General features: G+C 35.8%; 1 protein-coding gene across 2 annotated transcripts in view; it reads right to left on the reverse strand.

The window, feature by feature from the left end:
• Positions 1-3,836: 3,836 nt before the first annotated feature.
• LOC144976847 (uncharacterized) overlaps positions 3,837-13,019 on the reverse strand; it is a 62,626-nt gene continuing 53,443 nt past the window's right edge. The window contains exons 10-11 of one of the 2 annotated variants that reach the window (XM_078921357.1): positions 10,585-11,893; positions 3,837-4,484 (exon numbers count right to left, since the gene is read on the reverse strand). In XM_078921357.1, the coding sequence (XP_078777483.1) occupies positions 4,468-4,484; positions 10,585-11,893 (1,326 nt within the window). In that variant the 3' untranslated portion in view covers positions 3,837-4,467. Of the gene's footprint in view, positions 4,485-8,281; positions 11,894-13,019 lie in introns of those variants that run through there. The other variant, XM_078921355.1, reaches the window with a different exon arrangement.

Below are 13,019 nucleotides of genomic sequence, written 5' to 3' on the forward strand. Positions count from 1 at the left end.
TAGGGATCAGATGTAGATTCCAAGAGCATACCACCAATGTACTTTGTTTTGTTTTTGTTTTTAATGGTTTCACGGCGCTTGCAACACATTAAGGTCATATCAGCGCCAGTAAAAAAGAAAGAAAATGGGATAGTAAAAAGTTATAGAATTACAATAAAGCATCCGAGAAAAGGGAAGAAAAAGGGGAATTGGTTCAAAAAAGAAACAGGTGTAGATTCCAAAAGCACACTATCAAAGTACTTAGTTTGAGATTACTAAAAGTCTCATTCAGACACAAGCACAGGTCCCAACAAAGAGGAATACACTCAAATGTTTACCAATCATATATTATAATGTGTAAACTAAACATAATACAATGCATAACAGAGGGATGATTTACAAGGAAAAAAATATCATCTCCCAAAACTATAACTATACACTCGACTGTTCCCTCTCAGCCAAGGACTCTGACCAAGGTCAGGACAAAACCAAACAATCTCATTCCAAGAATAAGACAGAAAGCGATTGGAAAACAGATAAGAGGGGATAAAAGACACAGCAAGTACCTCCCTGCCCGCTATGGGGGTGTACTTAGTTTGAGATCACCTTTAAGTCTCATCAGGACACAAGCACAAAATCCAACAAAGAGGAATACACTCAGATGCTTACATTATACATTAAAAATAAATATAAATACATAACAGAGAGATGATTTACAAGGAAAAAAATATCATCTCTCAAAACAATAACTATGCATTTGACTGTTTCCCTCCCAGCCAGGACTCCGGCCAGGTCCAGGACAAAACCAAGTAATCTCATTCCAAGACACAGACAGAAAGCATGTCGGAAAACAGACATAAGGGGATAGAAGACATAGTACGGACCCCCTGCCCGCTAAGGGAGGTCAGGAACCCCACCCAGATAGTGAAGGGTATAACTCGTATAAAATGGATGACAAATATGACAAATATGTGTTGAGATTTTATTTCATTTTAAAATGGTTCATGGTAATGACTGAGACAATTACTCAAAAATAAAAACAAAGCAAAATAAACAATGGAAAAATAAAATAATGCAACAGCAACAGCAATAATAATAATAATAATAATAATAATAATAATAATAATAATAATAATAATAATAATAATAATAATAACGATGACGATGATGATGATGATGATGATGATGATGATGATGATGATGATGATGATGATGATGATGATGATGATGATGATGATGATGATAATAATAATAATAAAATCATTAATGGCAAGTTGATTAAAGTATCAAAATCGTTCAGTATCGATAAGTTTTTTTATGTGTTTTTAAGGGTTTTTACGGCGCTTGCAACACATTAAGGTCATATCAGCGCCAGTAAAAAGGAAGAAAATGGGATAGTAAAAAGTTCTAGAATTACAAGTAAAGCACAAAAGAAAAGGTGAGACAAAGGGGAATTGGTTCAAATAGGAAACAGATGTAGATTCCAAGAACAAACCGTCAAAGTACTCAGTTTGAGATCACCTAAAAGTCTCATCCAGACACAAGCACAGGTCCCCATTAAGAGGAATACACTCAAATGTTTACCAATCATATAATATAATATGTAAACTAAACATAATAAAATGCATAACAGAGAGATGATTTACAAGGAAAAAAATATCATCTCCCAAAACTATAACTATACATTCGACTGTTTCCCTCCCAGCCAAGGAACTCTGGCAAGGATCAGGACAGAACTAAGTAATCTCATTCCAAGACAATGACAGGAAACAAGTGGAAAACGGGTATTGGGGGATAGAAGACACAGCATGTACCTCCCTGCCCACTATGGGAGGTCAGGATCCCCACCAGATCGATAAGTTTAAGACCATAACATCGCCGTGTACACACACACACACAAAAAACATCAATGTGTTTGTGAGTCATCAGTCTTAGCGTGTGTGTATGTGAACGTGTGTCGGGCGGTGGGGGCAAGGGGGGGGGGGGGGGGGATGACCAGTGTTAATCAACTAAATTGAGACAGTCTTTATATCCGTGATAAAGGAGAATGAATCCCGTATACATGGCGGAACTCTGTCAAGTATAACATGGCGGAACTCTGTCAAGACAAAGCAGGCATATAAAATTATGTGACCCATCTCGTCAATTCGGTAAAAAGTGGGCATAACCGAGATGAAGAACGTTGAATTTAGAATTAGAAATTAAAGTTGTTGTTTGTGTTTGTTTAACTGTTGAAGAAAAGAAACAAAACGATTTCATTCTCAAATTAAACGTAAGTTAAAAGTGATACTTAAGCTGATTGAAGAGATGGACTGTTTAAAAATAAAAAGTAATGAACAAAAACATATATTATTATAACAGCTTCGAAAAAGAACAAAATACCATACACGGAACGATTCCGGGTCAAAAACATTTCTTCACCAAAAACAATTAAATACATCACTTAAAACCCAGGCAGATGTTTTTCGGGGTGTTTTTGTTTTGTTTTGTTTTGTTTTAAGGGGTTTACGGCGCTTGCAACAGAAAGCGCCAGTAAAAAAAAAAAAAAAAAAAAAAAAAGAAGAAGAAAATGGGATAGTAAAAAGTTCTGGAGGTACAACTAAAGAAAAAGGAAGACAAAAGGGGAATACGGACCAGATGTAGATTCCAAGAGCATACCACCATTCATTAGTGTACTTAGTTAAAGATCACCTAAATGTCACATCCTGACACAAGCATATGTCCCCACTAAGTGGAACACACTCAAATGTTAACAAACTATATATATATATATATATATATATATATATATATATATAATATATATATATATATATATATATATATATAAAACATTTGAAATATAATTAAGATAGTTTGACTTCTACAACGTTGTTATCGAGCGTTGCTCTCATCAGGAAGTGGAAGTGAAAGTAGATTGTTGTGTTTTTTTTGTCTGCATGAGGAAGTTAGTTCGTTTCTTCTGTTGAGTGCTGTTATGTTCGGTTTAGTGATGATGAAGAATTTTTCTTCCAAGCAGAGGTTGCAAATCTTAGAAGAGGGGGAGTACGACTGTGCTCTGGAGATGATTTTCCATGTGATGCTGTGTTATATGTTTTTTTCTTTGAGGTTCCAAATGTGTTCGCTTAGTGTGGTAGAATGTCGTTTGTGTATGTTTCTGAAGGAAGATGTATGCAGGTTGTATCTGGTTTTGAATGGACACTCGGTGAGGCCAATGTATGTTTCTTGTTTTGGTGTGTCTGGTCGTGTTACTGTGGCTTGATAAATTACGTTTTGAGTCAGGCAATTGCCGTTTAGTGGGCATGTTGTCTGGGTCCTACAGTTGCATTTTTTCTCTTGGTTGTTGCTGGGCTGATCTGGCTGTGATAGTTTTCGGTTATTGTTGGATGAAATAATGTTTTGTATGTTTGGCATGCAGGTGTATCCTATTTTGATGGTGTTTTTGTTCATGATTGGGTGTAGAACGTGACCGGGAGGGAAGCATTTTTGTAGTAGATTGAAGAATTTGTTACCGATAGAAGTTGTCACATTCTTGTTGTAGGGTGGGTTGAACCATGTTATGTGTCAACGACAAAGAATAATAATAATAATAATAATAATAATAATAATAATAATAATAATAATAATAATAATAATAATATATATAATAATATATATAATACAATAACTATCATATCATCATCATCATCATCATCATCATCATCATCATCATCATCATCATCATCATCATCATTATTATTATTATTATTAATATCATTATAACAACAATTATATATATTTATATTGAACATCTATCCTCGGTGAACAGAGGGCTTAGTGCACATTACAGCAGTGGTACCTATGCTACAAAACACTTCTTTTTTTTTTTTTAATTGACTAGAAGTTAAAAGCTAATTCAAAATGAAAACAATACAATGATAATAATACAGGTGAAAAAAGCCCAAAAACCGAGAAAGGGGCACCGAAGAATAGATATGAAATATGTTTGTTTTGTTTTTAATGGTTTTACGGCACTTGCATCACATTAAGGTCAAATCAGCGCCAGTAAAAAAGGAAAAGTTCTAAAATTACAATTAAAGCATCCAAGAAAAGGTAGGACAAAGGGGAATTTGTTCAAATAGGAAACAGATGTAGATTCCAAGAGCACACTACCAAAGTACTTAGTTTCAGATCACCTAAAAGTCTCATCCAGACACTAGCACAGGTCCCAACTAAGAGGAATACACTCAAACAAAACATAATTCAATGCATAACAGAGAGATGATTTACAAGAAATCAAATATCATCTCCCAAAACTAACTATACATTTGACTGTTTCCCTCCCAGCCAGGGCCAAGACAAAACTAAGTAATCTCATTCCAAGACAAAGACAGGGAGCAATTTTGGAAAACAGATACAGAGAGATAGAAGGCACAGCAAGTACCTCCCTGCCCACTATGGGAGGTCAGGAACCCCACCCAGAGATATGAAATAGCATCTCAGTGTGTGTTAGATGAAATGTGACCCTCCGTCTCAAAGCGGTATTATGTCGGAATGATTCAGACCCCAAAAAGTGAATTTAGAGATATATTGATGAGAAATTGGACCTTAGAAGTTTTTGTAAAGCAAGAAATAGTATTTCTACTTCAGCATAACGTACAGAAATTAAACCCAAGTTTGATATTTGTGGCAAAGAATTCAATTTCCCTAACCGATGGATCCCGACATAATACCGCTTTGACACGGAGGGTCACAAATGTGTACAGATGATCCACACTTCACACGTTTTTGTCACGGAGTAGCTATATATTACTATCGATTCTAATGCTCCCCCGCCTTTTTTGGTCATGTGTTATTCTTTTAATCCGGAGATACTAATGTTAAGTTCATGTCTTTTGAATTATGATATATATACCGATGCCTTTTCATATTGAACTGAAACGAAAAGTAACTGTTGTCACAACTCCATATTCAATTTTCATTAATCTATCCACAAAGCCTATGTCGATTAAGTTTTTTTGATTCACAGCATAGTAATGACTTATGAAAGAGTACACAGCAATCAACGAAATGTATTCCCATATTTCTATAATAACCTTTTGAGAGAAGCTCACACCTAAAAGTCTCATCCAGACACAAGCACAGGTCCCAACTAAGAGGGATACACTCAAATGTTTACAAATCATATAATATGTAAACAAAACAATTCGGTGCGTAACAGAGAGATGATTTACAAGGAAAAAAAAGAAAGTGAGCTTTATATAGCGCAATATCCACTAAATGTGCTCAAAGAGCTTTACAAGGGGTCCCTGGTCAACAGCAACATTTAACATGTAGGACGGGACATGCCGCCTGTTGGGCGATATTACAATTTTTCGGACAAAGACTACGCTGTTAACGGCCAGGTACTCATTTTACACCTGTGTACGGTGAGATAATTTGAGTAAAGAGCCTTCTCCAAGGACTCAACTATGTGCAGAGCGAGGTTTAACCCAGGACTTTCAGATCCGAAAGCGAGTGTCATACCACAAGACCACATAGCTGCAAAAAAAAAAATCATCATCTCCCAAAACTCTAACTATACATTTGACTGTTTCCCTCCCAGCTAAGGTATCCATCTGGCCAGGGCCTGGATAAAACCAAGTAATCTCATTCCAAGATAAAGACAGAAAGCATGTTGAAAAACAGATATAGAGAGATAGAAGACACAGTAAGTGCCTACCTGCCCACTATGGGAGGTCATAAAACCCCGCCAGGACATTGGAAATACAAGACACTGCAAAATTGTAGTGAATTTCTATGTTTGAGGAGAATGACGATCATTTTCCTACAGTGACAAAGAATTTCACTTTCCCATTGGCCACTTGACTTTAAAATCTATTTTTAGCATCTGGTTCACCCCAACATAATAATAATAATAATAATAATAAAATAATAATAATAATAATAATAATAATATATAATAATAATAATAATAATAATCATAATAATAATAATAATAATAATAATAATAATAATAATAATAATAATAATAATAATAATAATAATAATAATAATAATAATACCGATTTGTCTCAATGGGTCATAAATAATATATAGGAGAGCACGCACAGCAAAGGTCCAGAGCATACACAGCAAAGACCCGAGAGACTAACAACATTGACCATCCTTAGGAAAATTCCACCTAATGTCAAGAAACTCCACTACTTATTTAAGGAAGAGTTCAGTAAAGAACCAATCCAAACTTTGTCACTGATTTCATCCATTATCGTAAGCGACACAATTCTCATACTATCACATCAGGAAAAATAATATATTGACATAGTGATTAGTGTGCGCTATGTTGTCTTGTGGTATGACACTCGCTTTCGGATCTGAAGGTCCTGGGTGCGAGCCTCGCTCGGTGCATAGTTGAGTCCTTGGAGAAGGCTCTTTAATCACATTCTCTCACCGTACTCAGGTGTAAAATGAGTATCTGGCCGTTAACAGTGTTGTCTCTGTCAGGAAAAATTGTAATATTGCCTACCAGGTGGCGTGTCTTGTCCTACATGTTATGTGTTGCTGTTGGCCAGGGACCCCTTGTAAAGCCCTTTGAGCACGTTTAGTGGATATTGCGCTATATAAAAGCTCAATTTTTATTAGTAATGACGGATTTCTTGTCTGTGCTAAAATTCTAATACTTCACAAGATCACTAGCTATTTCCAGTTGTTTTATAAAAGACATACACAAAATAAAACGTAATATATGTTTTATATATCATTAGAGATCAAATGTCGCTTACGACAGTACATGTAAATGAAATCAACAATGCCTTTATAAAACAGCTGTTATGGTCCTCAAATCTTTTCACAGGACGTCACTGATGTCATCAAATCATATGCATATCTATCTATCTATCAATCTATTTATATATTCATACATCCATCTACGTATCCATCCATCTAAGCACACCCTTGCATAGAAGGCAAAGCAGAGCGTATCGTAAACAAGCAGTTGTAGACCTACCATTCGAACAAACAAACATAAAAAATCAGTATATTTTGGGGGGAAAAGTATGAATTGCAACATGAAATGCACATTTACTACCTTGAATTCTATGAATTGTCATTTTTTAAGTGCTTTAATATTGATCTGATTTCATTTAAGTTAGTTATTTTAACATTTCTTGCAACAAAACAAAAAAATTTCAGTCATTTTCCATTTAGACTGGTGAAAAAAGTCTGAATCCAGATGAGAAAATCCGAATTTTGCTTCAAAAAAAAAAATATGTACAATGGACTCCTGATAAAGTAAACATTGTCAGACCAGAAAAAAATTGTTGACATTAAGCAAGATTGACTTTATCCATTACCAATGGAACACACTTAGATAAAGAATTTAAAAATAAATTGGGATTAATAAGAGGTGTTATGTTGACTTTTTACAGAAGTTGACTTTTATTAGAGTGTTGACTTTATGCGGATTCAAATTTGCGTGATTGGCAGGCCTACACCGTTGTGCTTTCAAATGCACATGCAATACAAATAAACTATTTTGTTAGTTTTTAAAAAAAAGAAGAAAATAGACCAGAAATCGACAGACTAGGATGTTTGGACAAAATATCAAAATTCAATTCATACAAAAAAAAAACCAATTAATTAATCAAAAATGGCATTCTAAATGAACACAATAAATGTCCACGTTATACTTGAGGTTTCCCGTAACGTTAAAATATAAATACATAATGTTTTGTCAATTGTCTATCCTTGTTTTCTGCATACCAACCATAATACAAACTAAAATTTCCTTATAAATTAAATCAAATTTTTAAAATTAAAAAAATCTAAAAAGATTTATGATATTTCAAAGACTGTCATGGTCGCTGCTTTACGAAGTTAATAACAATATATTGTCTTCATAAACTTTAATCAAGTTCATAAACAACAAGGACCCTGTAGGACTAACAGTTCACACAAAATAATTGACAACTTCACGACTTAGATGAGAAAAAAAAATAAAAAAGATTAAAATCAATGAATTAATATAAATACAAAGGGGCATAACTGACATATGTATCATTAGCCTGAAATACTATTTGGCTAGTTGTCTTCCTTGCATTAAGCACTACAAAAGTGTATAGCTTCATACCATGGCTGATTTAATAAAGAAAATTTTTTTAAAACCCAATAAAATTGAACCCGTCAACGATACAGTTACTTTCTTGGAGTAATCTAGGAGAGATATTCTCTTCTCTGTGGCTATTACTTCTATTGGTTAATCAAAATGGACGCCAATTAATTGACCTATATCAGAGCTTCATAATTAGCAATTGGTGAATTTTAATTTTAAGAAAATGTTCTGGGATTTCCAAGGTTTTAAGACGCTCTACACTCACAATGTGAGCACTTTGCCCAACTTTTGTTGTTACCTTTCCAATCAAATTATTAATTTCAAAATCATGGCCGTTGAAATCGATGGTAAATATCAGGGAAAAGCATCACTAAGAGACCTCAAGTTAAAGTGAATAGTAGCCTGCTAGAAACTGTGGATTGTAAAAAAAATAATGTAATGACCTAAATAAAACAGCTTCAAAAAAGATCAAATTCGTAAATGACCTAAATATAACAGCCTTAGAAAAGATCAAAATAGTAAATGACCTAAATATAACAGCCTCAGAAAAGATCAAATTAGTAAATGACCTAAATATAACAGCCTTAGAAAAGATCAAATTAGTAAATGACCTAAATATAATTGCCTTAGAAAAGATCAAATTAGTAAATGACCTAAATATAACAGCCTCAGAAAAGATCAAAATAGTAAATGACCTAAATATAACAGCCTCAGAAAAGATCAAAATAGTAAATGACCTAAATATAACAGCCTCAGAAAAGATCAAAATAGTAAATATATAACAGTAGCCTCAGAAAAGATCAAAATAGTAAATGACCTAAATATAACAGCCTCAGAAAAGATCAAAATAGTAAATGACCTAAATATAACAGCCTCAGAAAAGATCAAAATATTAAATGACCAGAATAACAGCTTTTAAAAAAATTAAAATACCAATCACAGAACGGTACTTTCCACGTTTTGGCGTTTTCTTCTTTTTTAAAGCTGTTATAGTTATAGTTATATATCCATTTTTACACAATACTTTTCACTAGTTGACCTCCTGAGTAACATGAGATTTCCAAATAGGTTTTGAGAGGAAAAGTATATCATTTATGTTGATGTTGCCTTTCATGGTTTTACAGAGCTAGCCGCACTTTAAGATACATGTAAAAAGCAAGATGATGATAAGATATACAAAAGATTTTAGATTTAGGATTTAGTTGCATTCACCAGCACCTATCAAAGCTTTTTTAAAGACCAAAAAATAAAAAAAAAACAGTAATATAAGGAGACTGTAGAGAGATATTTTTAAAATGGTACTGAATGCAATCCGTCCATGTATCAAGTCTGAGTAGTCCTTCAGAGCCATCAGGCCCATATAGCTGGGTATTTTATCCCTGTTTCTAAAACATTAAAAACAATAGCAATTGCTTGTTACCCTTTGGATAGGATGCAAGTCCATCAGATTGAAAGGACCGCGCTACCCAATTACTATTGGGTGAACAGGGAGATGGGGTGTAAGAATTTTTTAAATCCTCGACTTCACCTGGGATTGATCCCAGTCCTTTTGCGTGTGAAGTAAGTGCTCTACCAACTGAGCTATCGGTCTGAGGAGCATCTAAATCAAAAGTCCCTCCAGCCCAGGCACATGATTCCTATCACGTGGGATGCACTCAAATGTTTAAGATGTATTCAAATGTTTAGAAATCATGGATAGACAGACGCTTAACAAAGAAAAATAACACCTCATTCATCACAACAACAAAAAAATTAATCCACCAGGTTGTTTCCCTCTCGACAAATAACAAACACCATGTTGATAATGGTGGAGTGTGTTTGATACAAAACATGGTAGTCACAATAATGAGAATATCAAAGTGACAAATTGGGGAGCAGGCACTGGTGTAAGAATAGGGTCTTAAAAAGTGTTTATGACACAGTGTCAGACAAAGCAAGAAAGAAAAATACAAGGGAAAAAAACAATCTCAAAAAAGATCAGCCTATTTCGACTGGATAGGCTAGCTTCTCTTTGGGATTGTTTTGGGGTTTTTTTCCTGGTACTTTTCTTTCTTGCTTTGTCTGCCACTGTTTCATACACACTTTTTCAGATCTTTTTCTTACAATAATGAGACTGTGTATGTTGCATGGATAAAGCCCTTAAGAATATCAATGTCTGTGGAAAGCCTGATTTCACACGAAGATGAGACAAAGTCGAAATACAAAATGTTATAAGTCTGTGATATGATAGGTCCCTGCCAATTTTTGTTTCTGTGGCAAAGATGGGGGAGGGGTCATAGGGGGCAGAGGAGCTTGATGTTGCTGATAATGATGATGTTGATGATGAGGGTGAGGATGGTGATGTGTATAAGATGACGATAATGAAGAAGATGTGGTGGGGGGTCTCTGGGGTAGAGGGGGAGGTGGACCCAACCCGAGAAGTGTGGGGGAGGGTGATGCTGATGATGAAGATGGTAGCATCGGTTGTGGTTTCATATGCGGGTGTGTGGGATGACTGGAGTATGAGGGGGAGTGACTAGTGTCCTGGTGATGATGATGATGATGATATGGGTGGTAGTTAGGGTTGGTGATGGTGGTGGTGGTGCTGTTGTTGGATCGGGCAGCTTGATTGTAAGGGGGAGGATGGGGGTGGTCCGATATGATACTCGATGCCGGGCTGTAGGGGCGCTGGTAATGATGGTTATTTCTATATTCATTATACAATGAAGACGACGAGGGTGTTGTGGATATGTGGTGGTGTTGATGGGGAGGGTGTTGTTGTTGTTGTTGTTGTTGGTAATGATGATGAACAGGGCTCGACTGGTTACTGTGCTGAATCAGATTTCCCATTCTCGAACTTCCTTGAAGACATGAAGAACCCAATGACGTCACACTGGCCGTATCACTGCCACGTCGAGACAGCGGCAATTGTTTGATAAATGTCTCGTCCCTTGATGAACCTGATACTGCCATCGCCCTCAGGGAATCCACGAGATGTTGCTGCTGCTGCTGCTGGTTTTGGTGGTGGTGATTGTTGTGGTATTGGAAATGCTCAGAATATGATGGTGGTGGTAAACAGGGATTTTGTAGCTGTTGTTGTTGGCCATGGATATGATTCAAACTGATGGGGGCGTTGCTGTGAATCGGACTTTCAGGAAAACTTCCCTGGCTACCCCCACTGCTGTGGCTGCTGCCGATGCTGCCAGTACCACTCCTCAACTTAGAATAATCCATCCCATTGTTCATTGCTATATAGCCGGGAGACGATGACGCAGAAAAAGAAACAGGAGGGAGATTGCTGCTTTTTAAAGGTGTGGCATAAATATTTTGACTAACAGCCCGACTTGGAGGATCGTAATTCCCCATACTATGACTCATCTGCAACCCATTGCTATTGTTGCCACTGTTGACAATACTACTACTACTACTATTATTGTTGAGATTACTACTGTTATTATTCATAATATTATGATTAGATTGTAAACCGTTTCCAGAACCGGCTTGCCCGAGAACCAAAGGTGGAATGGTCGATAATCCAGCATGCATTGGGGTGGCTGAATAATGTGATATCCTGGGAGGAGCAGCATTTGCTGAAGATGTGGAAAAACCATCGGCACTTCCTAGACTGACGTCGCTGTCCCTGCGCATCATCCCACCTCTGCCACCACCACCACCGACGCTGCTGCTGCTTCTGTTGTGAATATTGAAGGTGAGTGGATCCATGTAAAATGTTTCATTGGGATACTGGACGTGTAGCCTTTCAATGTGACAACTATGACAAAAAAGGTGTCCATCCAACGGGTAGCAGCGCTTGTCAGCCTCGTCTGTCAGTAACAGCCCACAATCCTGGGGATAAACAAAAATATCAATAACATTTAATATAAATGCGAATATCATTAAAAGATATGAGTTGGGTTCTTTAAATACTACAACAATGTTTTAAAAAAGCCAATAATTGTGTTCAGCTATCACACATCATGTTTTGTTGACAAAGGGGAAACCCAGAACTTCCACACCATCTGTCTTCGTTAATTGGGAAGAAAAGTGTGATGTTCAAAAAACTGGTTCCAATCTCAAAACTGGTTCCTATCTCATTGGAAGTGAATATATAATTTCTTTCCCAGAGGACTAAATATATACCTTGTGTAAATGATCTCCTGGTTTCCGAGTGACGCCATCTTATTTTCTAGTCTAAATATATGCTGGTTGTCAATAAAGACCATCCGTCTTCGCTCTTCTATAGCCCCGTAATTCTTAGAATCTGCCTACACATCCTGATAATAAAATAAATAGTTGTGCCACTTTGTGATTCAATAGGTAACCTATTCATTATTTGTGATTACATACACACTTCCAAGGATTCAGGAACCAGAAAAGTATGTGTGTTACGTCACAATTTTTCTTCCCTATTACATTGAAGCCTCCAATCCATTTGATTATTGTCATTTATATTAGACCATAATGTATTAAATTTTCAACATCTAGATCTCCCTACTGCTTTAAAGCAGTGACTCATATTTATTCCTAGCAGGTCAAAGGGCACAACACTTCTTTATCATACTGATACTGTACAAGTCTCATATTAAGATTTTGTGTTAGGGTTTTTTTTAATAGCATTAATAAAATACCCGTCTATATTTTATTTATTCACAGTCTATAAGCAGGTACTCATTCGTTCATTCAAACCTGAGTCAAGTGCTTTACCCACCACTGTCACAACACTTTGGGCCAGATTTTTTTTTTTTGCTATCAAGTGTTATCTATCATATTTATTTATCATATTCAACACGGCATGATTTTTTTACAAGAAAGAAACTGTTCCACTGAAATTATGAAATATGGATAATCATAATTTGGATTTCCTGGTCTGTTGCTTTAAAAAAAAAAAACAAGGTTAAAAAATAACGTTTGGTTACGCGACCCAGCCATGCCCGTGGTTTTTGTGTTGAATGTTGACTCGGGTGTGAATATG

Source organism: Berghia stephanieae, chromosome 7 (genome assembly GCF_034508935.2).
Source record: "Berghia stephanieae isolate SIO BIC M18660-M18661 chromosome 7, UCSD_Bste_1.3, whole genome shotgun sequence".
Taxonomy (NCBI): Eukaryota; Metazoa; Mollusca; class Gastropoda; order Nudibranchia; family Aeolidiidae; genus Berghia; species Berghia stephanieae.